The sequence below is a fragment of the Simochromis diagramma genome, unplaced genomic scaffold (assembly GCF_900408965.1).
Source record: "Simochromis diagramma unplaced genomic scaffold, fSimDia1.1 OVJJ01000343.1, whole genome shotgun sequence".
In the NCBI taxonomy this organism is placed as follows: Eukaryota; Metazoa; Chordata; class Actinopteri; order Cichliformes; family Cichlidae; genus Simochromis; species Simochromis diagramma.
The window spans coordinates 13,745,253-13,768,472 of record NW_024386831.1 but is presented as its reverse complement, the minus strand read 5'-3'; the positions used below and the strand labels follow the sequence as shown (position 1 = coordinate 13,768,472).

General features: G+C 39.5%; 1 protein-coding gene across 7 annotated transcripts in view; it reads right to left on the bottom strand.

Annotated features, from left to right (window-relative positions):
• The window catches only part of LOC120731160 (plakophilin-4-like), a 90,548-nt gene that overhangs the window by 43,110 nt on the left and 24,218 nt on the right, over positions 1-23,220 (bottom strand). For all 7 annotated transcript variants that reach the window (XM_040028026.1, XM_040028024.1, XM_040028029.1 and 4 more), the window contains exon 3: positions 4,124-4,236. In XM_040028026.1, the coding sequence (XP_039883960.1) occupies positions 4,124-4,236 (113 nt within the window). The remainder of the gene's footprint in view (positions 1-4,123; positions 4,237-23,220) is intronic.

The window sequence follows — 23,220 nt, the reverse complement described above, 5'->3', positions numbered from 1 at the left end:
AGCAGGGCTGGATGATTAGAGGCAAATATTTAGGTGGGACTTTGCCAACAGACACTGGGAATAAATTAAGTTTAAATAATAAAAAGCATCCTAAACTGCAGACTTGGCTGTTTGCTAATAACATTGTTTCAAACTTCATTCAAACTCAATTAACTTGTTCAGAGGGTCAGACTACGGTGGCTAAATTTTAAGAATGTGCCCATACCAGGCATTTCTGCTTCTATCCATGTACCTTGTCTCTTGCAACTCTTTCCTACTGGAATAAATGGAAGATGCAAATCCTGATGTTTGGTAACAGAAAGGAAGGAAAAGCGGGAGGAAGGCTGGATCAGTCCTGCAGACAGATACATATTTTGCTGACTTTAGTTACCATATTTATGTGAATTTGTATCTTTTGTATTTTGTTAACATTTAGGGTTGCATTTTCTCTCTGTGCCTACACTTGTTCCCTCTGGATGCTCCACTTTCTGCCCACAGACTAAGCCAGCATTCCTTTTACCTTAATACAAAGGAAGTTGGACACTGGAACTGGTAGTGATGTCATACCCAACTTGACCATAATTCAGTAGCAGTCAGAAAAAAAGGCTTTGTTTTCTCTCCATATCATGGTAAACAAATTTTGCCATCAGTGGCAATACTTGGGTATGAACACAATGTACAGGTTAACTAGTGACACATGCACAATAGTTTTACAGTCTTAAAACCATTTTTCTTGCAGCTGCCATCTCGAATTGCAAAATCGAGGTTGGTGTGGCTACTCAGACTTCACCGAGCGGAAAGCCTGACACCACTTCAAATGGAAGGCAGCAGAAAAACAAACTTTTGAGTTTGACTAGTAATTCTGAATTGTACATGGGTGTGAATGTGAATCTTTTGTTTGTGTTAGGCCTGTGATTGACTGGTAAACCACCCAAAGATGTACTTCTTGCTCAAATTTGGCTGGGATAGCCTCTAGCGCCAGATGCCCCTGCTTTATTTAAGCATTTTCTTTTTTTAATCGATGGATGTTCTGTCGTTCTTGGCTCAGGTGTGGCAACAAAATGTTGAGACGAACATGTAGATAGCACTAACAAAATGCAGCTGATGGATCCAAGCAATCCAGGTGGTGCTTGCATTTTTTTTAAGAGCACAGGCATGTCAACATAAAGAGATCTCTGACAGTTTGGTTCAGAGAGCATATCAACCCAAAGACACTGTATACTGAACAGTTTGCAACAAATGCATGTTCCATTACATGCACAACACAGAATGTGCCGCTAAAAGATAAAATGAGTGAATGGAAGGCCAGTAAAATGTCATAATTTGTGGGCAAGAGAAGTGCAAACAGCAGCATTAGCAATGTGAAAAAAAGAAAGATTTCTAAAGCGGTAAAGAGGTATCCAAGTGGTATCTGAGGCAAGATAAGTAGGTGACTAATAGCTATGAAGACAGAAACAGCATACTACTATCGTAGCAAATACATGGAAAGCCTTAAGTCCCAAGCTGACAGTCCTAACAACCGAGCTATAGGGCAAGCCTCATTAAAATCAAACCACAGCAACAACCTGTGTCTGCCAATTCAGTCGAGTTTTTTCTTGTGATGCTTTTTAAGTGACACTTAGCCTACAACGAGACGACTGCATGTCCAACATTGCCTGGGATTTTGGTATTTGGCTCATTTAATCCACCAACTACTCTGAAAAACACTTTGTTTTGCAAGCCAAATGTCACTTATGGACCAGTGGATCAAGACAATGAGCTGAAAGCTACACAAAACAGATTTGGGTGATATTTTCATTGTGTCTAGCACACACAACATTTGATATTTTAGGGAATAATTAGGTTGAGTAAACAAAGACTGCTCTGTCCTTAAGCTTTATTCCCAAAATTAATCTTGATATATGAATCATTTTATAAATATTCCCTTGTGTGGACGAATAAAGAACAACCATAGTTTGGTTGGACTCATTAAAACTGTGCTCCAAACAACATTTTTCTGAAAGAGGAAATTAAAGTAATTACTGGGGCTGTGTATAATTCAGAGAGCTGTTGTCCACACCTCTTTGGCAGCACTTAAAGCTGCTGTATATCTGCACCCCTCTAAAAAGGGACAAAGGGGAAATGGACACTTATTGAGCAGTGCTGGTAGGTGAGTGCTTTTTAGAGTTATGCAGGCTAGAGTGCAAGAATGCACTATCTAAGGGCATAGGGCTTATTATCAGAAAGCCAGAAAAGTTCAGAGAGCCATTAAAGCTACTTTTGAAACAAAGTGTCATGTATCCAGATATATCCCAATTGTGTTATGGCCCATTTGAGAGTGAATGTAGCAACATGCCATCAGAATTTATATTCACTGACCACTTGTGAAGAAAATAGCTCGCCCCCCACTCATAAAAAGCACTATACAGAAGGATGTAGTATGTAAGAGATTTAAGCTATTAGATAAACATAGATAAGGGTAGGGTGGAACCTTACACTAGAGCTACAACTCCTGTCATCCTTACATGCCCATCTAGAGGGCATAGTATGGTGCAAGATGTTTAAGGAGAGGCAGCAGCAGCTCTGGTGTTTCATGCATGTAGATGTATCAGAAGCTTGAAGAACCACCTGTAGCAGCAATAATTAGAAGTAGTTGTTTCTTTTTGGTTATATGATGAAGATTAAAAAAAGTAAAAATACATGTGTTTACAGGAGTACAATGCAACAAAAAGATGACTGTACCTTAGCTCTGACCACATGATCCAAACAACATAATGAGTAAATAGCACTTTTCTGTCATTTCTGATCACTCAGGCCACTTTGACACTATTCGTGCAGGACTTTTAGCATTTCTCCTCAGCACACACGCTCATTAGTTGGAATTTGGGGTTCAATGTGTTGCCTAAATACACACTTGTAGGAGCCGGGAATCTAACCACCGATCTTTCAAGTGCAAAGACAGTTTACATAATTTGTGATCTCATCATTATTTTTATAGCGGCACTCAGGAATCAAACCTTACAAAGAGACATAATACTTAGGACTAAACCAGACATCAGAGTACAGCTTGGTTAACTGCAAGTAAAATACTCGTAGTATAGCAGTATGCTGTTTCAGTAAACCAGACATTCAAAGAAAATGAAAGACACAAATAACTCCCATCATAATGCTCACAAATTCTCTTACTCTCATTTCAGCTTAAGATACTAAAAGTGCAACTATAACAGGATTCATGTTTACGATGCATGAGCTTTTACCATTGTCACGGAAACCTCGGTACAAATCAATTTTGAAGTGCTTCATTTTTAGTTTTAATAAAAAAAAAAAAAAAAATAGCTCGCCATCAAAAACAGAACATTAAAAAACAAACAGTAATACAACTTTAATTATCAAGCGTTTACACCAATTATTGTTTCTCTCAAACAGGAATAATTTAGTCATAGTCCTGTGTTTGTGACAGTAACATTTACAGTTACGTTACGTGACAAAGCCCTAAAAACAATAATAAACATACTGTGCAAGTATTTTGGTTTGTGCATTTGCAACTGTTCCTGCTCATTGCCTTTATTGTTTCTGTCGCTGCAGAAGGTTTGTTGTTTACATATGACAGAAGAGGACTATGGATGCATTTTACAGCAGAAGACAATAAGACTGCTGTTAAAACTTCGTTGCAGCTGCCTTGTGAGGCTGTTGAGATATTTCAACGTTATATTGAGCCTTACAAATGAACCTGACATGTGTGAGCCACAGCAGACAGGACAGAATGTGCGGTCACTGAGGTGTGATGATCAGGCAACCTAGTGTCTTTGCTGATGAAGTGGGAACGCGCTCACAGAGCCAAGTCACTGACAGCAATGTGTCGCTGAGAAAACAACACCTCACGATCATGCGTGCTCACACATATAAATGCATACATACATACATACGCATGCACATGCAAGGAGTGATTCTGTTCATCTCAGATTAAAGCACAAGACGGAGAAATATTTTAGATTCATAGTCCAATCACTGAGCATCATTGAGCATACTGGGATGCTCCATCACAATGCTATAATGCCATAAGGTTATACCACAGAGTATGGCCACTGCTGTGAAGGATAGAAAAGCCATGTGTTGGACTGTGGCTTCCTCTGTGTGTGTGTGTGTGTGTCTCTCTTCTCATTACCTGCTGCTACCAGCGCCTGGTGACTCAGCTCCGAGTCTGCATCTTTCCAGCTGATTGGCCACAATCTGCCTTTCCACTTCCAGCTCCCTGGTTAGCCGCTCAAACTGAAGCTCCTGCACATAAACACAATAAAGACAGTCGGGGGACCAAGGGTCAGAAATACATTCTCGCTCAAAAGAAATATGGACTTCGATTGGCAAATATGAAAAATATGAAGTCAATATGGGAGGGGAAAGTTAACAGTTGGCAGCCTGCTCCATGTCATTGTGGTTTATCACTGTGCATAGGTTAATGATGAGATTACAGAAATCTCCTTAGAGAGACGCAATCACGAATATTTCATTTTCCAAGCATTGAAGAGAACACACAATAGCTAGAAAACAAGCTGCTTCTTTCTTACTATAATGATAACAGCACGTGTATGTAAATAGTCCCATCTATTCCTTAACAGCTGAATTAAACCTTCCACCAACATCTTCACACATACAACGATTATTAATATCTATAGGTTTTTAAAAATATTTATTATAAATTCAAATTCTTTTGGTTTTTGTAAATATATTCATTTCATCATGTCCACCCAAAATGCAATGTTGCATTCTCTGTAACTGTAAACAGCCAAGGTTTTGTCATCTGACTGCATAGATTGGTTTAACAAGATATTAAAAATAACCAGATAAACTAGCCGACCATGTCTATGCCATATGTGAGCAAAGTGAAGAGCACCACAGGCATTAATTAATAAACATAAAGGCCTCATTTTAAGGTAACAAAACAGTAATCTTTATTAATGAAGTGATTATGCACTTACAAAAAACATTACTGTGATTATTGTTTTCTATGTCTTTCAACAGATCCCTATTATTTTTACACACTGTAGGCAGTAAGTCCCAAACAGTTAATGCAACTATTTTATCAAACTCCTTACATGTCGACTGTTTTACTTGAAATCCTCTGTGATGATGTCAAGAGCCAAAATTAGAAAAATTGTCCCCCGTCCAAAAACGTATGGAACAAACTGTATGTAGTTGGAGCCTACACGGCAATGCAATTTTCCAAGCCCACACAGACAGACAAGCACCACTTCAATAGGTGATATTTGGCCTAGGTGACACTGTTCCTATGGGAGTTGAGGAGAAATCGGCATTTGACTAATTATCTAGCCTGAACAAGGCCATTGCTTGCACAGATCTCTAGCTCCAAGCACTGCATCATGACAGTCATAAGACACACACAAGGTCTTTGGTACAGACTAAATAACTGCACACATACACCCATTTGCATATTTTGGGTTGGTTTTTTTTGGTTTTGTACTCACCACACTGCTAGGATAGCAGCAGAGCCTACACTTGCTTTTTTCTTCCAAGAGACCTCAGTTAACATAACTCAGTATATGAACAGGAGAATCGTTCCCTCGCTATCCTTAAAAGCTTGTTGCAGTTTCTGCATACATGCGTACGCTAGAGTCTCTTTGGGTCCGAATGACATCGACGAGGATCTTTGTGGACAATCCTTGTGTCTGCCAATTCTTTGTAACTACACAATGGACCAACAACTACGCCTTTCAGGTGAAACCGAAGCAGACTTCACTGAAATACAACAGGAATAACACTTGGCTTTGGGGTCCGCACTGTCCGTGTCCTTAGAGTGTAATCCTTTCCTTAGCCATTCCAGTAATGCGCACAACCACGGTCAGTTTTATTCGCAGCCAGCTAAATCTACACACGAACACATTACCTGCCTATCACCTCCTTTTGTGACCTGACTGAGGAAATTTAGTCAGTTTAAAGCACCAAGACCAGCCTACTTTTCACACCTACTCTGCGTGTTCCCTGGGGGTGAACTGAAACTTCCCTCTACATTGTAGACATGTTCTGCCCACCCCTCCCCCAAACTATTACTTTGTACTCTCCACTGCTCACCTCTTTCCTTAAATCTACCTCAGTTGCAGATATGTGAAGCTTGACTTCAGTGAGAGAGAGTAAGCAGGTAGGAAAGCTGTTATGTTCTACTTCCTTGTGGATTTTCTTCTTCTTTTTTTCCCAACATGGCTGGGAACCCTTATTTGTAAAGCACTTCAAACACAACACAGTTGATCCAAAGTGCTTTCAAGGCTCACAAAAGAAGAAAAAAAGGAAAAATGGAAAAGAAAATAATGGAGGTAAAAATGCAGACAGTAAAAGTATTAGCAGCAGTGATAGAGGCACATGGTTACACACAACACTAAGTTAAAAAAAAATGAAGAAATCCAGCTACAAAACCAGAGCTACTTATCTGAAGTCAAAGGCTGAGGGGTAAACAAAAAGTAAATGCATGATTTAGATTTTTAAAATATATACTGGCAGTTATATAAACTAAACAATCGTGTTTTGTCACTCATCTCTGATTAAATTTCACTTTGTCTGGTATTCATATTTTAAATTTGATTGGCTCTTGAGTGTCATTGCTGAGACTCAAGTTGCAGATTAGATTGTGTCTTTTTATATTATACTAATCATTTATTTGCCTAGCACAGGCAGACTTTTGTAGGAAGACTCTCCGGGAACAAAACAAAAACAATCACGTCATCGTCTCCTCGTTACTGGTACAAGCATATGCCTACAAGCTTGCAGAGCGCACATACAGCAAAGCAGGACGGAAACAGGGTGGCCACAGCAACACTTTACTTAGAGGAAGAAATGAGCCATCAATCCTTTCTGTGACACATAACCCCTACTGAGAGATTTAGTCGCATGAAAATTGCCAATTTCAACCCTTCACCCCAACCAGTCACTCCCGTTTCCATTCTCAGTTTTCTTGTGACAGATGGAGCTAAGTGTAAGCAGTCAAAATACAAATATTGAAATGAATTTCTGAACTAGACATACGCAGATTGTCAACGGGTTTGATACATTCTGACACAACATTCATTTTAAGAAGTTAGCTGTTACAAAATAGCTACTGATAAAAAAAATAAAATGCACACAGAGCGCGAAGGTTACCAACAATACAGGCCGTTCTCTCATTCAAGCCCCAGGACTGAACACCATTCAGACCAACACGGCAAAACCAAAACTGGGGGTGGGTCCACTGCATGGGTCAACTCTCGTCAGTCACCCTCATCTCGACCATGGTTGAAAGAGGTTGGTACAGTACCCAGCACCGCAATCGAGAGGGAAAAAATTAATTAAACTAGCGTTTAAATGTCAAGTGGTTCACTGCAGATTGAACACGTGCTGCATCTGCAGTCTGGAGGTGGTATAAGTGATCACCAATGTGGCAGAGGGCTAGTTTATATAAGAAGAATTTTCAGAGGAAACAAGTAGTAAGAGTTAAGAGAAGGATACTGAATGCTAGTGACAACTGTGTGAGTCACAAGCAGAGAGAGAGAAAAAGGTGCAGTGATTCAAACAGAGCCCCATTCCTTCTGATACAAATCTTGAATTACTCTAGTGTGAGTATGGCACCTGTGCACAGGAAAGAGAACATAAGGTGACAGTGACATTTATAGGGGAGATAATTCATATGGACACACAAATATATTCATCAGCCACCTCGCTAAAACCCCACTGGACCACCTTTTGCTTTTAGAGCTGCCTTAATTCTTCACAGCATAGATTCAACAAGCTTTTGGAAACATTTCTCAAGAGATTTCAAGGAAATCCATATTGGCCTGATAGCTTCACACAGTTGCTGCTGATTTTTCGGTTGCACATCCATGATGCGAATCTCCTGTTTCACCACATCCCAAAAGTGCTCTGCTGGATTGAGATCTGGTGCCTGTGGAGGTCATTTGGGTATAGTGCCCATTATGGTACTGGAAGCAGCAATCAGTAGATGGGAACATTGTGGTCACAAAAAGATGGACAAAGCCAGAATATTCAGGTAGGCTGTGGCATTTACACAATGCTCGGCTAGTACTAAAGGGCCAAAATCTCCCACACATTTATGCACTCACCAGTAGTCTATACTCCAAATTCTGACACTATCATCTGAATATTGCAGTATAAATCGAGACTCATCAGGCAAGAAAACATTTTTCCAATTTGCTGTCCCAATTTTGGGCAACTTATAGCCTCAATTTCCTCTTCTTAGCTGAAAGGAGCACCACCTGGTTTGATCATTTGCTGCAGTGGTGCATACCCTTCAAGTTTTGATGTATTGTACGTTTATAGATCCTCATCAGCATATCTTGGTTGTAAAGAGTGTTAGAGTTAATTTGCCTTTCCCTTAGTTTGAAGCAGTTTGGTCATTTTCCTCAGCGGTGGCATCAAAAGCCATTTTCACCCAAAGAAATGATGCTGAGAAATCCCATTAGATCAGCAGTTTTGGACCAACCCAGCTAGCACCAATAACCACGCTATGTTTAAGGTCAATTAAATCACCTTTACTCTGCATTCTAATTAAACTTTATCAGGTCATTTTTTACCACATATACATGCCTAAATGAACCGTATTGTTACCATGTGATGATAAGAGCCTGGTGAGTCTGTATAAAACATCGAGGTGACAGGACCGTTCATATATTTAAAGAGCACACTCCCACTAGCAGTGATAGTCTGGGAGCACTGGGTCAAGGCCTGGCTTGATACAGTCAAGTATAAATGAGACTAATACATAGACATATGTGCAATTTCATCCATGTATAAACCTAAATTACAAAACAATAATCTTGCATGGGTATAGCTTGAGTTATGAATGTTTTATCCTTCCTTTGGCAGATGCTTATGGATAAGACTCAAACATATGGTGAGAAACACGCACCAAACTGTTTTGTTTACTGCCTGAACGAAGAGTGATTTGAGAGATTTCCTGCTCCTGCAAATGTCACTATTCTTGGCCCAGCAGTTCTTTGCCTTCTTTCTCCTAAGCTCATAATCCAATTGTTTTATTTGGCAACGTGCGTCCTTCTCGAGTCCAGCAACTTCATCTCAGGCTGCAAAGTTTTTATTATACATTGGCACGTGTAAGCAAAACAGACACAGTTGTGTCTTTTTAAATACTTCACACAAACTGGCTGCTCTTTAATCCCACTGATGAATTGGTCTATGATCTTGATCAGGCACAGCACAGAAAGACATCTGCTGCAGCCATAAGGCTGTCACTATTGATATTCAGAGTTTCTCCCAGCCTATAGTAGGTGGACACACTGCCTGCAAGCCCACCCCAACCCTGTTGTTTTCTTACTATGGAGAAGCATGGAGACAGTCCAAAGTTTCCAGCTTGGAGCTCTGTCTTCCAGGTATTTTCTCCTGTTTGACAACTTAATTTATGGCACTGAGTGAATCTCCGTAGAGCTTACGCCTATGCTGTAGGCGATGTCGTTGTTTGCATTCATGCTTTTGCGCTGTGATCTCTGCATTGCTCTGCTGTTATGAGTGAAACCGAGTTGATCGTGTTGAATTTGGATCTAATAAATCTTGAACAAAGCGTTACGTTTTTTCAGGGACGCGGAAAGAACTCAGAGCTGAGTCCATACACGACTGCCAGAGCTATGAAAATAAGAAAATCTGAATATGCCTGCAGCAGCACTGCTATTGCATTAGCAATGTGAGCAAGCTAGATACAATTGCAACCCATTACTTTTTGTTATTCTCTTTGTGCTAATCAATATACTGTGCTTACATGACATATTATTATAAATACACTTATCAGTGCTGTTAAGATCTGCTACACAGTGAATCAATGCAATGTTTCTAGGACACGGCACATCAGGTTACCATGCATGTTACAGTGTAGGTTACAGTGCTTTTCTTGCACACTGTTATGACTGTAGATAGATACGACAATCCAATGATCCAATAATCAATTCAAGACGGATATATAAATAGTCAGGCATTAAAACAACAAGGCATCATTCTTGTCACGCTGAGAGAATGGCCTCTCAGTTGGCACCAAGGATTGCTGCCATAAATGCCTCTTTATTATCACATCCTCAGGCTCTCCTTAGCAAAAAAGCGTTTTAGAGCTTTCATTTTCTTGCACACATTTCAATAGACTTTCCCCTATCCTGCATGAGTCATTAAGGCTATTATGAACATGACTTCAGTGCATCTATAATTACCTTGTTATAACAAAGGGCTGTGTGCCAAAATGGGACCCATGGTCTGATGAAAAAAGGGACAAGGATCAGTCTCATAAGTGGGGCTCATATGAGCCAGAGAGAGCGAGGAAGAGAAAGAAAAACGAGAAAAGTCACTGCTCTGTGGAATTAATATATTTTCTTTTCACCCCAGTACAATAAGGGCATGGACAGCAGTAATGACCATTAGAAACTTGTTAAGCTTATACAAAGATTTTGGGCCCAGCCTAAGCTTCTATTGGTATCAAGTGGAAGGAGACGATAGGGACAACAGATGACCAATTTTCATGTGCCAACAGGGCCCTAGTGCTTTTATTTGTCATTACAATGAGCTTGTTTGGCCTGATCTGCCTGTAGTCACAGTGCTGAATCAGATCCTGTCCCCTTGTGTCCGCAAAAAGGCCCTAAAGAAACAAATGACACATGGCAGAAGATCATGCTACCAACGTACACTCTCCCACGTCCTATCTAGGGGTCCTGCTGACAGTACAGACCCATCAGAAATGCCTGAAGTGGCTTAACCCCAATGCTGCATCAGCATACAAACAGTGTATAAATAAAAGAAGCTTGCGCACACACAGACACACACATCCCAAATGTCATGTAGCTTCATTAAAAAAAAAAAACCAAAACAAACAAACAAAAAAAAAAAAACCACTGACTTACACATGCCTTTAAAAAAAAAAAAAAAAAAAAAAAAAGACTTCTTCGCAAACAGCATACTTCTACAATACAAAGAAAACAACAAACTACAGCATGAACCACTCCAACTATAGTATAAACCTAAAACACATGTGCACACTACACATTTTTTCTTTTTTTAAAAAAACAGAAAGAATAGTAAACCCTTTCAGCAAACATATCAAACATTGAAATGCTACTTTTCATGAACTTACAACAGTAAATACACCATATATGAAAGTTTGTGCATCCTACTGAGTCAGACCTGAGTGGGCTCCTTTTAGTCTTGAATTTATAAAACGTTTTCATTTACAGATCACTGCTTGATATTTTCAAGCATCCCACTTAAAACCCTAACCACAGTTTTTAAGGGTGCTAAATGTTAGGAGGCTACTCTCATTACTTTAAGCAGTGGAGTTTGCAGTATCATTTGGTTCATTGTCCTACAGTAGAAGCCACCCTGGCTCCACTGCGGACCTAAAGCATTATATTTTATAATACTTGTCCATAGCACTGCCATAACAACTCTGGCCTTGTGCTGCTTAGCAACCATTAATTAACTTTAATTTACAATCTTATTCAGGAGCCAATGGTTGTAAATGTTGTTACAACAACATTTAAATAGTCAGAATTCATTAGCTTTGGAAACATCATCATCTAAAAATCCTTAATGACCATTCACGAGCTGCCTTACATGTCCTAAGGTCAATTAAAAACAGATGAGTTCATTAACTTCTGACACCGCTTGCATAAAATTTTAAACATGCCACAATGTACTCTATTAATCTGTATATTATTATTACTTTTTACATTCATGAATTAGTAACAGTGTACTGTATTTATTTATGTCTTCACTTCAACAAAAACCCAGCAAGCATATTCTGCATCCAGCATCACCTTGGTGAGTATTTCTGCTTACAACTTTCAATTTGGGGAACCGGAATACATCATTCCATCCATTTTAATGCATATCTAATGTTTTGAAAGTTCAGGTGTATCACTGTAAAGATTGATTGTAGAGGAATGTTTTACATGAAGTCGTAATGGGTGAAAGAGCCCGACCAATATGTATCCGTCAGCCAATATTTGCCTATAAAACATTTCAATTTATTGTATATGCTGTCGAATATATGCAGATATGACTAATACTTTCATCACTGTTTGTAGCATATGCAGCAGAGCACGTACAACAGCCGAGCAGGAGGTGGTGCAGAGTCAAGTGATTTCTTCAGGGCAACTTGCTAATTAGTAAGAGATGTGGTTAATATCTGATCTGACTGTCAGTCAGTGAAAGTGTAGGATGCACAATCAATTGCAGCATTTATATCCATTTTAGGTAACTGATATAGACTGTCCACTTAAAGAATGTAACAAAAAATATGATTGTTCATTAAGGGGCAATGGGCCCTGACAGCTCAGCACCCACACTGCAGTGTTGCAGACGCAACTACGCAGTGGGAGAATGACAGCAGAGGTTATAGGATTTCTGCAGCAGCAGGGACAGAAAAGCAGGCCTGAGGTGTGAGCGAAGAGAACAAGCCTCAGAGCAGGCTGTGCGAGCAGACCTGGAGGAACCACGCAGGGAATTTACTTACAAAACCTGCCACAAAGTCACCTTGCTAAATACTAAGGTTTTAGGAAACTGGCTGCAGCAGCATGCCACCATAGCAGAATTGTAATAGCTATGTTGCAGAGAAAGACATTTATAAATACAGTAAAGTGGCTTGCTGAGGTAAGAGAATATAAGCTATAGGTGAATCACGGGGAAAACTGCTTTACCACCCACAGCTGTTCCAGAGCTTTTTATAATGCAAAAGCTCATTATATGACAAAAGTCCACAGTTATACTAACAAACAATAATGGAACAGCAAGCTCACAATAGAACATCATTTCTGCTAAGACTTTTATTACAACATTACAAGCTTTTAAAGCGAAAACTTGCTGAGCTACTAAAATCATGTTTGACGTTCTTCTATAGAGAATAAATTGACATAACTGTCTGTAGACAGATATGGAATTCAAGGTCATAGCAGGATTATCCTGCAATAGAGGATTGGCTCCATGAACATTTGGATTTCTGGTACAGATCTCGGTCATTCCTGCCATCTAATCTAATTCTATGCTGTACCAGTACATTTTTACTACTTATGGCTCTGTTCACTGAAACCAAGGTTATTGTGGACATTATACTGATGTCAGATTACTTGAGTTATTTCATTCATAGTTCTCTTTTAATTCCGTGAGGTTAAATCTCTTTAACCTGGTACGTTCATCACATGTTAAATCACATCTTGGGCACACAAAACGTCTCCTAACATTACAATATTTTCTCAGCTACAGTTTTTTTTTAATCCAAACTTTTGGCTTTGTATGCGAGTGGACAGGCACACAGTTCTGGCTATGAGTACAGCAGCACCACTCGCCTGCTGTTCAAACCTACTGTGCGCAGAAGACAACCAATCAGCAGAAAGTTGGTCAAATCCTTTTCTAATCAGTGGATGATCTAGAGACTGCACCACTAATTATTTTGAGCTTTGAATTATGCAAAGCTAGTCTAGTACAGTTCAAACATTAGAGCTGGAAATTAGCATAATAGGTTCTCTTTAAATATGCATGCAATCTAGTAATCAACATGCAACAATAAATTGAATGCTTCAGTTAGTAAATTATTTGGTGGCAATTAAACTATATTCCCTGTGCTAATGATTTGACGTCCTGAACATAGAGCCACCTTTTGCAGAACATTAAACATTTGCCTGAACTTACCTCACATCAGCCCATCACAGCTAGTTTGAAAGTGAACCTTGTACAAGTGTCTAAAAGATAATGTATACTGAAAGATTCAGTTAAGGTAAGAATGATTTTTAAATCATTTAGAAGATTTTAAGAAATCCTGAACAATGCATGCATAGATGTATCCATACACCCAACTGCTTGGGGTCTGGGTCGACGGGCAGCAGTCTAAACAGAGATGCCCAGGCCTCCCTCTCCCCAGCTTCCACCTCCAGCTACTCCAGGGGGTACACCGAGTTGATCCCAAGTCACCCTAGAGATATCATCTCTGCAGTGGATCTCCCCACAGGAGGACATTCCTGAAACACCTCTTTCTAGGTGGTGTCTGAGGGGCATCCAAGTAATCTCAAGTGTCTCTACTTTACTCTGAGCCCCTCCTGATGGAATGAGCTCCCTATCACTAAGGAACCATCTGCAGACCCCAATGAAGAAGTCTCATTTTCAACACTTGTATCAACAATCTCATTCTTTAGGTCACTACCCAAATCTTGTGTGAAAATAAGAATGTAGATTGCCTGATGAACTGACAGCTTCACGTTAAGGCTCAGCTCCTTTTTCACTGCAACAGATCAATATAGTTTCTGCATGGTTGCTGATGCTGCACCAATCCATCTGTCAATCTCCCGCTCCAGACCCCCCCTTACTTTTGAGCAAGATCCGCAAGATACTTAAACTTCTCTTAATCTCAGGGCAGACACTACTCTTTTCTTGATGAGAACCACAGCCTCAGACTTCAAGGTGGCAATTCTCATTCCTGCCTTTTCTCCCTCCGCTGCAAACTGCTCCACTCTGAGCTGGAGGTCATCACCTGATGAAGTGAAAAGAACTACATCATCCGCAAAAAAGCAGAAAGATGATCCCAAGGCCACCAAACCAGAGTTGAGTATTAGTATATTAAATCGTGACAGGTTTCTCTTCCATTGCTTTTAAATAATGGAAGTATCAAGCGTACTGATTGGTTAATCTTTCTTATTCTTATCTGACACTGACATCTAAATGTCAGATAAATGACACATAATCACTGACCAGTAATCTGCTACATTAAAACATTTGTCTATTAAAAGATCATACTAAAAGATGAGAGAATGCGGGAAAAACAAAATACTTGCAAGAAAATAAAGTTACGACTTGGCTCGACAAAAACATCATTTAGGTTTGTCACATGAGCTGGATGCTATTAAAAGAGCTGTCATTTGTATTGGCATGTGCTGCAGCTGGTTCAAGAGAATGACAACAGAAGAATGACTGTCAATAACAATGACTGTTTGAGGGGGATGTATAATCGTGTCAGTGTTGATGAACAGATTCCACAGTGACTAACTTTAATTCATTAAATTTCATTTCCAGACAATATCTTTCAGAAAATGTTTTGTTGTTGTGGTGAATATTCTTCCCCGCGTTCCCCAAATTTCACTACCTTGGCTTACTAAGTCATCAACACTTTCCCATTATTAAATACAAAAACAGTAATGTGTGACCAGAGATGGCCAGTAATGCGTTACAAGTAACGCGTTATTGTAATCAGATTACTTTTTTCAAGTAACGAGTAAAGGGATTACTATTGCAAAAACGGTAATTAGATTACAGTTACTTTCCCGTAGGAACGCTGCAGTAGCGTTACTAAAACCGTGATTTTTTTGCAAGAATGTCTCATGACAGTGACGTAAGTGAGTGCGACGTTCGTGACAACAACTGTGTGCAGATCAACAATGGATAATATATCGAGTGCGGGAGAGAGTATGAGCGTGCAGCGTTTAAAGCGTGGAAGTACTGACCTTACTTTGAGTTTGATTCCATAAAAAGTGACAAAAACATTAGTGTCCATTGTGCGTGGGAAGAAAACTTCTTTTTACAGTGAAAAAAAACCCCTAAACTTCCAAGCAAGCACCGAGTGCGCTATGACGTAATGGGAAATTCACAGAGAAACTCGCGGATTCTTCCACTGACCGCTGCGTAAACCTCCGCCTACCCTGCTCCTGCTTTACAGGTGAAAATAGAGCAACAGGACCGCTAGTCTGTGACTTTATTTATTTTCTGCTGTGTTTTACTTGCATCCATTTGAAAGACTGAGTGTAAACACACACACAAAAAAATATTTTAAGTGCTGGAATGTGCAGAAAATAGGTTGAATAAATTAGTTTAACATTTAAAGTCAGAGAACGTTGCATATAATTAAATTTTTGCTTGATGCATAAAGTTAAAAGATTAAAACTAATAAAACAAGTTTTAAAAAGGGACCTTTCCATTTGATTACATTTTGTATGATGGATTATGCAGAAAAAGTAGAATTGGGCTGACAGATCTATCGCTTTATCACCTCTTCAGGTTGTAAATCGTGTTTTTAAAAAGTAACGAAGTAACTAAGTAATTAATTACTTTTGAAAATAAGTAATCAGTAAAGTAACGGGATTACTTTTTTGGGTAAGTAATCAGTAATTAGTTACTGATTACTTTTTTCAAGTAACTTGACCAACACTGTGTATGACTGGCACTAATAGTTGGAGGAAATTAAAAGGGGGAAAAAAAAAAAAAAAAAGACTCAAGTGGTACATCTTTTATTCCCAACAAAATCACGTCCTTTGAACCGCCACCCCAATAGCATTTACAGCATGAAACACAATTACGCTAAAGAGCGCAATTTATACAAATTCACTATTTCAAGAGGAGCAGTTTGAAGCTTTAAATACTTTGTTATAAAAAAACGCTGCAGCACAAAATACAATTCCTCCTTTTTAAAGTGCCAACTGAAACACTGTTTGACCTGACTGATCATTATGGAGCAAATGTTCATTGCATTGTGCAGTGGATGCAGAATAATGGCACAATCGGCCTTTAGGTTGGTTTGCTATGAGCCTCGCTTCACTCTATAATTGTGTTTGCCAAAGGGCAACTCTGCTGGGGAAATGAAGGCTTGATTGTACAACCAAAACAGGAAGAGAATAAAGCGTTTTTCCGGTAGCTTTCTCCAGGTAGTAGACACGGAGCACATTTAACAGGCAGAGTAACTGTGGAAACGAGATCTTCACTAATTAGCTGAGCGCAATAATTATCTTAAATAATAAACCCGTGTTAACTACCTGACTAACAACTACAAACCTAACCCAATCGAGTATTTTAATGACAAATGGACCTCAGTCTTTATGGTATTGTTTTTATTAAACCTGGTTATAAAAGCATGTGTCACCCACTTATTGTTTGGGGCTATGTCTGTCAAGGAAACATTTCTAAAGCCTGTACCGCTAATCTAATGCAGTCATCCCTCGTCATCGCTTTCTTTCTTCACCAAGTCTTTTCATCCAAGTTTTGCGCCAGAGCTGCTTTTGTTTCTGAGCAGCTACAAGCTGTTGAACCTCAACAAAAGCTCTTATGTGATGCTGTTGATAATAATACCAAGACATACTGCCAGTAAATAAGTAACTCAAAGACAATCTGTATCTTCTCAAGTGGAAAAGGGGCCAAAAATACTGCAGCAGTGAAATCACAGACGTGTGAACGTACAATTCCACAGAGAGATCAATAGTGTTGTGTCATTGCTCTAAGGTATAATAAGGAGAGTAAGCAATTTAAGGACCGTCAGTCTAGAGGTTGCTGCAGTGAACAAAGACTGCAGTGGCTTGTGCGATTACCACAGTCATTTAGTGCAACTCAACTAAGCGGCGTTTGGGATGAAGACACGAACCTCACTTTGGATTCACCCAGCCATCTTCCTGAACTTCATCCATGGATGCATGGCAATTCCAAGGACTATTATACTCCTACCCTCTTATGTGAGAAGTGAAACTCCTGCTCCAAATGACCTGGTTCCCTGTGTGTGCTGTTGACAGTGGCAATGATTATAGTGGTAATGATGATGATGATGACAGTGATGGTGATGAGTATTAACAGGCTAGTTGGGGAGGGGGGAGAGTTCCCGTGGCTGGGTAGAAAACAGCATTGCTGCGCCAGGCTAGGCGGACCACTCCTTTGACATCGTGTCACATTGGGAGCAGATTATCTTCTCTTCCCCTTTTCCTTCTTTTCTGTTTTCGTCTACGTTGACAGCCTCCTGTCACAGAGCTTTAGTGAACCATTCACAGGTGACAGCCTCTCTGACTCTGCCTCTCTCCATCATGCTCACACTCCCGCTTCTGCCCCCCTACTCGGCATCTCTGCGTTTTGTCTTTCCTCTGTATATCTGCGCACTCTCCTTCACCTGCATCTCTCCCCTCTGAATCTCTCTCACTTCTCTCTCATACTTGTCCTGCTCCCCCATGGGGTAATTGCTCGGAGCCCGGCTTCCATTTTTATGACTATAATCGAGGCCAGAATGCTTATGCCTCTAGATTTCTCCTTGCCTGTGTCACAGCAGCAGCACCAGGCAGAGGAAGGCAGATAAGACCCCGAGAAGTGGAGAAAATCACTAGTCGATAGTAATTAGAATCCTTATTTCGCCTATGGAAGTGGAACAGACACTATCGCCTACGGAGGGAACTCAACCTTTCTGTGGGCTTAGGGCATGGAAATGCATAATGGCCAAAAAACCCACTGCCTCTGAGCTTTTCTCTGACCCCAACTATTAACTCCTTAAGCTGGGTCACTTGGACAAAGATGACTTGGGCTTCATTAAAACAAGACAGAAGCTTTCATGGGTATCTCAAGTGGGTAATATTTCAGCCAGCTCATCAAGCCTTTAACAGGGTAAAGTTGTAGCACTGAAAGCAAGGTCAGTTCCTGAGCTTTGAAGAATGCCAGCGTGCGTGTGTCTATGCCTGATTTGGATGAAATCAGGGTCACAGACTGTAACTTCAGTTTACCACGAAAAAGCAGAAGGCAGACAGATTTTTCATGTGTAATTGACTCCAACAAAGTGGGAAAATTCCACTGTGGTGATGGTGGTGGTGTTTTTTTGTTTTGTTTTTGTATGGTGGTGTGTTGGAACACAACTTTTTGCTAGTTGTGCCATGCATATAGGCATGTCCAGGCACAGCTAATAACAGAATTACTCTAACAACAAAGCTTTATAATGGAGGAGGAACGGGAGTGCAGCAAAACGTTTCATTTCCAAAAATCAACACACCACAATCTTAATATTACTCATTTGCTCGAGGGACACGTCTCTGCAATGCTTGAGGCAGACTAATTCTGAAACCACTGATACTGGTCTATCAGTCTAGCCATGATAGAGCAGCTGTGGTTGTGGTTACCACATTTGAGTGTTACTACAGCAGGTAGCGCCACATATTTTATTTGGCAGATTTTTATGCTGATGCCCTTCCTGATGCAACCTCCAAAGAACTACAGTTTCCTCCTGGGATCAAACTAGGGATCTTTTCACTTGTTGGGTAAATGTGTAAACCACTGCATTATGGATCCACTGAGTAGCAGCAGCATTTTTTGGACAGAATCCCTCATTAAAATAGCTCAACAGTCGGCACTGCTTTAGCCCAACAGGTTGAGCAGGCGAACTATTAGGCAAAGGTTTGAATCCACCCCAGAGGCATTTGCATCGTCTTCTCCCCCCCCCTCCGCTCTTTGTCTACTTCTTAGAGCTTTCCTGTCATAATAAAGGATAAAAGAAAAACAACAAAAAAAAAAAAAAACAGTCCCCCTCCTGAAAAAAATGCCTCAACAGCAACGCAGAGCAAGCGAGAGGAAAGAGGGGAAAGGCCAGGAAGTAAAGTGGGAATGTTGAGCAGGAAAGGATCGGCTCCTGCCGTCTCTTTAGTGTGGAACCTCCTGTATACATTTAGTGCACTTGCAAATGTTATCTTTATTCCTTTACTATTGTGTAACATATTACTGCATGAACTATACTCACAATATACAACAGTAAATCATATTTGTAATAGAGTAACATCAGCAAACAATCAGTCTTTTCCAAAATAAAGGATAAAGAAGTAAATCAGCTCCAACCTGAAGCTCCTACTGCTTTAAAAACATTTTGAAGTACTGCCTGAACTGCTCATGAGCACGAATTTTAATGGAAATACTCAAGTACTGCAGATATAATAGAAGAATTATTATATTATTCCACAAAAAAGTTTGAAGAAAAAAAATTCCGTGCTTTATAACTTCTAAAAATACAAATAATAAAACACAGTTTGGCATTTCAAGGTTTAAGTTAATAACAGGTCAACTATGCACAGACTTTACGTGTACAGCGTGCACGCTGTCAGGAAAGCGCAAACGTTATCGTCACCCATCATCCTTCCCCCTCTGTCTGTTTCTGCAACCTACTTAATACTAACATACCTAAAAATAGGTATACCGAGGGGCCACTAGAGAAGTGTTTGTATAAGAAGTACTTGGTGCTGATGAGATGGAAGCTGATGCAACGAAAGGACCCTCCTTTTCTGCAGCTATTTCTCTCAAGGGAGAAGCAGTAGAAAGCAGAGATTAGGTCAAACTGATCAATGAGATGGCCCTTTAAAGACCTGGCCTCTACCTCATTAATGCCTGCGCAGTGGATGTCATGGCTTCCCACTCAGACAGCCAAAGAGCTCCTATATAGCTGTTTCAAGTCTGAATTTGGCTTGTTTTTAAAGGCTGCTGACAATGGTGTCTGATGCAGCCACCATTATTCACTAACAATCACTTTAACGTTATAAAAGGTTTTCATTTACATTTTACAGTATGTGTATTTACATGAAATGCACTTACTTACTAAATTACCCAACTACCTTACCAATGAGCTCCCAGAGAATAGATCGCAGCCATCATCTCTAAAATAATCATTTTAATAACCACCAAATGTGACACTATTTAATTTAAATTTAAAAGGACACTGTTGTAAGAAGCCCATCTCTTGGCTTTAGGATGTTTTCAGTATTTCACAGCTTGCGTAACTCTCCCTATAATCTGTAATGCCATTGTCTCACTTATATCAAAATAACAACAATCATAAATTCAATTTGCATTGTAGTCTACCAACATAATGGAATTATTTGAGTAGACACATACACATTCCTGTTAGGTTATCCACTCATACAACACTTTATTTGGCTACAATGGAAACTGTAAAATTACTACACTACTACAACATCCTTTGACACACAACCTACTAGGGCTGTTCGATATAACGATATATATCGGATGACGATATAAAAACGTCTATCGTTTCATTTTACGCTATCGTTTGTTTCGTGGTGTCGCAAAAATAAACTGTTTACGGCAATATTTTTTCATCGTTTTGATGGTCACTGTAGTGGCTATATTAATTTCTTAAAGTTCTCTATTTCTCTTATATTTAAAATAACCACACTACAGACGGACAAGCGCCTGTTTTTATGTGTTGTGGTTAGCAACAACGATGGTAACAGCATCACGTGTCCGCTTGTTTATGTTCCACATAAACCTTTCACAATAAAGCTCAAGATCCTGTTGAGACTTTTCAAAATAAACTGAATCACGTGAAAGAGCAGATTGTTTACGGATGAGAAGTAAAAAAAAAAAAGAGCCGCCAGGTGCTAAAAAAATAAACCTTAGACTCAAACGTTAGAACTGCATCGGTTAAAACACTCGACTCCAGCTACATGACGCGCAGCTGGAAACACTTCCCGCAAGTCGAGATTCACAGAATTTACAGAAAATGTTACATTTTTGTGCTTTATATCGTTATCGGACGATAGAATTCTTATATCAGGATATGAGATTTTGGTCATATCGCACAGCCCTACAACCTACTTTATGTAAAACTAATGCAAATTGTGTTCTGATGCTACAAAATTACAACTGGAAAGAAAACAGAATATTAAATGTCAAACACATGCTCTTCACGAATACACACGAGTTAAAAATACAGTTGGAGAAGAACAAAAATCATAATTTTCTATTATTTTTTTTTTCCTTTCACCAATAGAAATTGAAATGAAAAAGGGACTGGGGTTTCCGTGGCCCTTTTATAGCAGTTTCTAGTCACTCTGACCAATCGAAACGCTTTAGACTGCGACCCACATTCAACCATTCATATAGCACTTTATTCTATGCACTTTAAGCACTTAATCTACCTCACATCCATGGCTATTTTAGAAGGAGTTAACCTAACAAGCATGTCTGATCTGTGGGAAGACGCCGGCGGTAGCTGGAAGAAACCCATGGAGGCACAGGGAGAACATCCAAACTCCACACAGAAAGTTACCCAGACAACCAGGAAGTTAGAGCCTTCACGGTGTCATGTGACAGGAATAACGTCTGCACTAAATGATTCATTAAACTCAAATGTACAAAACAAACAACATGTTTAAAGTAGAAACAAATATTATTTCCTCTTATGTTGCTTGTTCAGAGCAGGTACTTGTGCGTCTAAACTGCATTCAATTAATTTAGGTCTAATGTTTTGATAATCATACTGAATATCGTGAGCCACTTTCAGCTATATAATGAGTAAGGTGATGCTCACCTACAGATGAATCTCTGAACAAGCACGCAGCTGTGCATCCCACCCCAAATTCTTTGGAATTTACTGGGAAGATGAGCGAGTATTCTTCCGAAGGAGATGCAACTTGCCTGGATATGCCTGAATAATGCGGAATAAATATATATAGATACATACGGGAAAGACCTGTAGTTTTAGTCTCTTTTAATTTGGTCAAATTTGTTATTACAAGAGTGAAGAGGCGTTGGCACATTCGATTATTAAGACTGGGAGGCCTACATAGTTAACCGTGTTCTGAACTCCTCAAATCTTGCCCCATGTAAATTACCCATCTATAATTAAAAAGAAACACTCAAAATCCTAAAAACTTACCGCAAAATAAAGATTTAAAACAATAAAAACTCAACAGAAACAAGCTTATCCATTCAGTAAACAAACCTAAATTAACATGCAGTGAACGTAAAAATAAAAGAACTGAAATCAAATCAAATAATGAAAAACACCAAATTATAATTAGTCTGGTCTGAATGAGTGCCAATGCTGCCCCATTGCTTTAATTAGACCTAAGACAGATTTAAAGATTTAAAAAATAAATAAATAAATAAATAAAAATAATAATCATCCCTTTGGTTAAATTAAATTCTAATTCAAAGATAGGTCTGAAGATTGAGAATTTATGAAGTTAATACTGAATAACAATACAGTTCATTTGCCATGAGTTGACTCAAGCTTGAGAAACAGCACGCGTGCTTCTCAGAGGCAAATAAGAACGAGCTGCAAGAAATACTTTGACATTTAAACACTGGATCTGTAATAAACCATTATGGATGTGTCATCCAGATGGTGCTTGCTATTAAACAAGCACAGAGCACAAACAGGACTCCAGGAGCTACAGTGCAACACAACCAAGTCCTAAAATTACAGGCTAAAGAAAGCAAAGGGGGAAAAAGAGAGGGAGAGAGAGGCTGATGTTTGCAAGTAGTTAAAAGGAAAGAGAGAGTGCGACATGTCCAAGTGAATAAACACCAACATGTTGGTGAGCCTTTCCTTCTTTGGGCATCTGGGCAAAGGCTGTGCAGCTGTAACTACAGCAATGACAAAACGAAATTTCCAAGGAGAACGAAGAGGAGGGAAGACGAGGACTGAACGAGACTAGTCAAAGAGAGGAAACTCTGCTAAATAAAGAAGCAGAACAAAGACAAAAAATA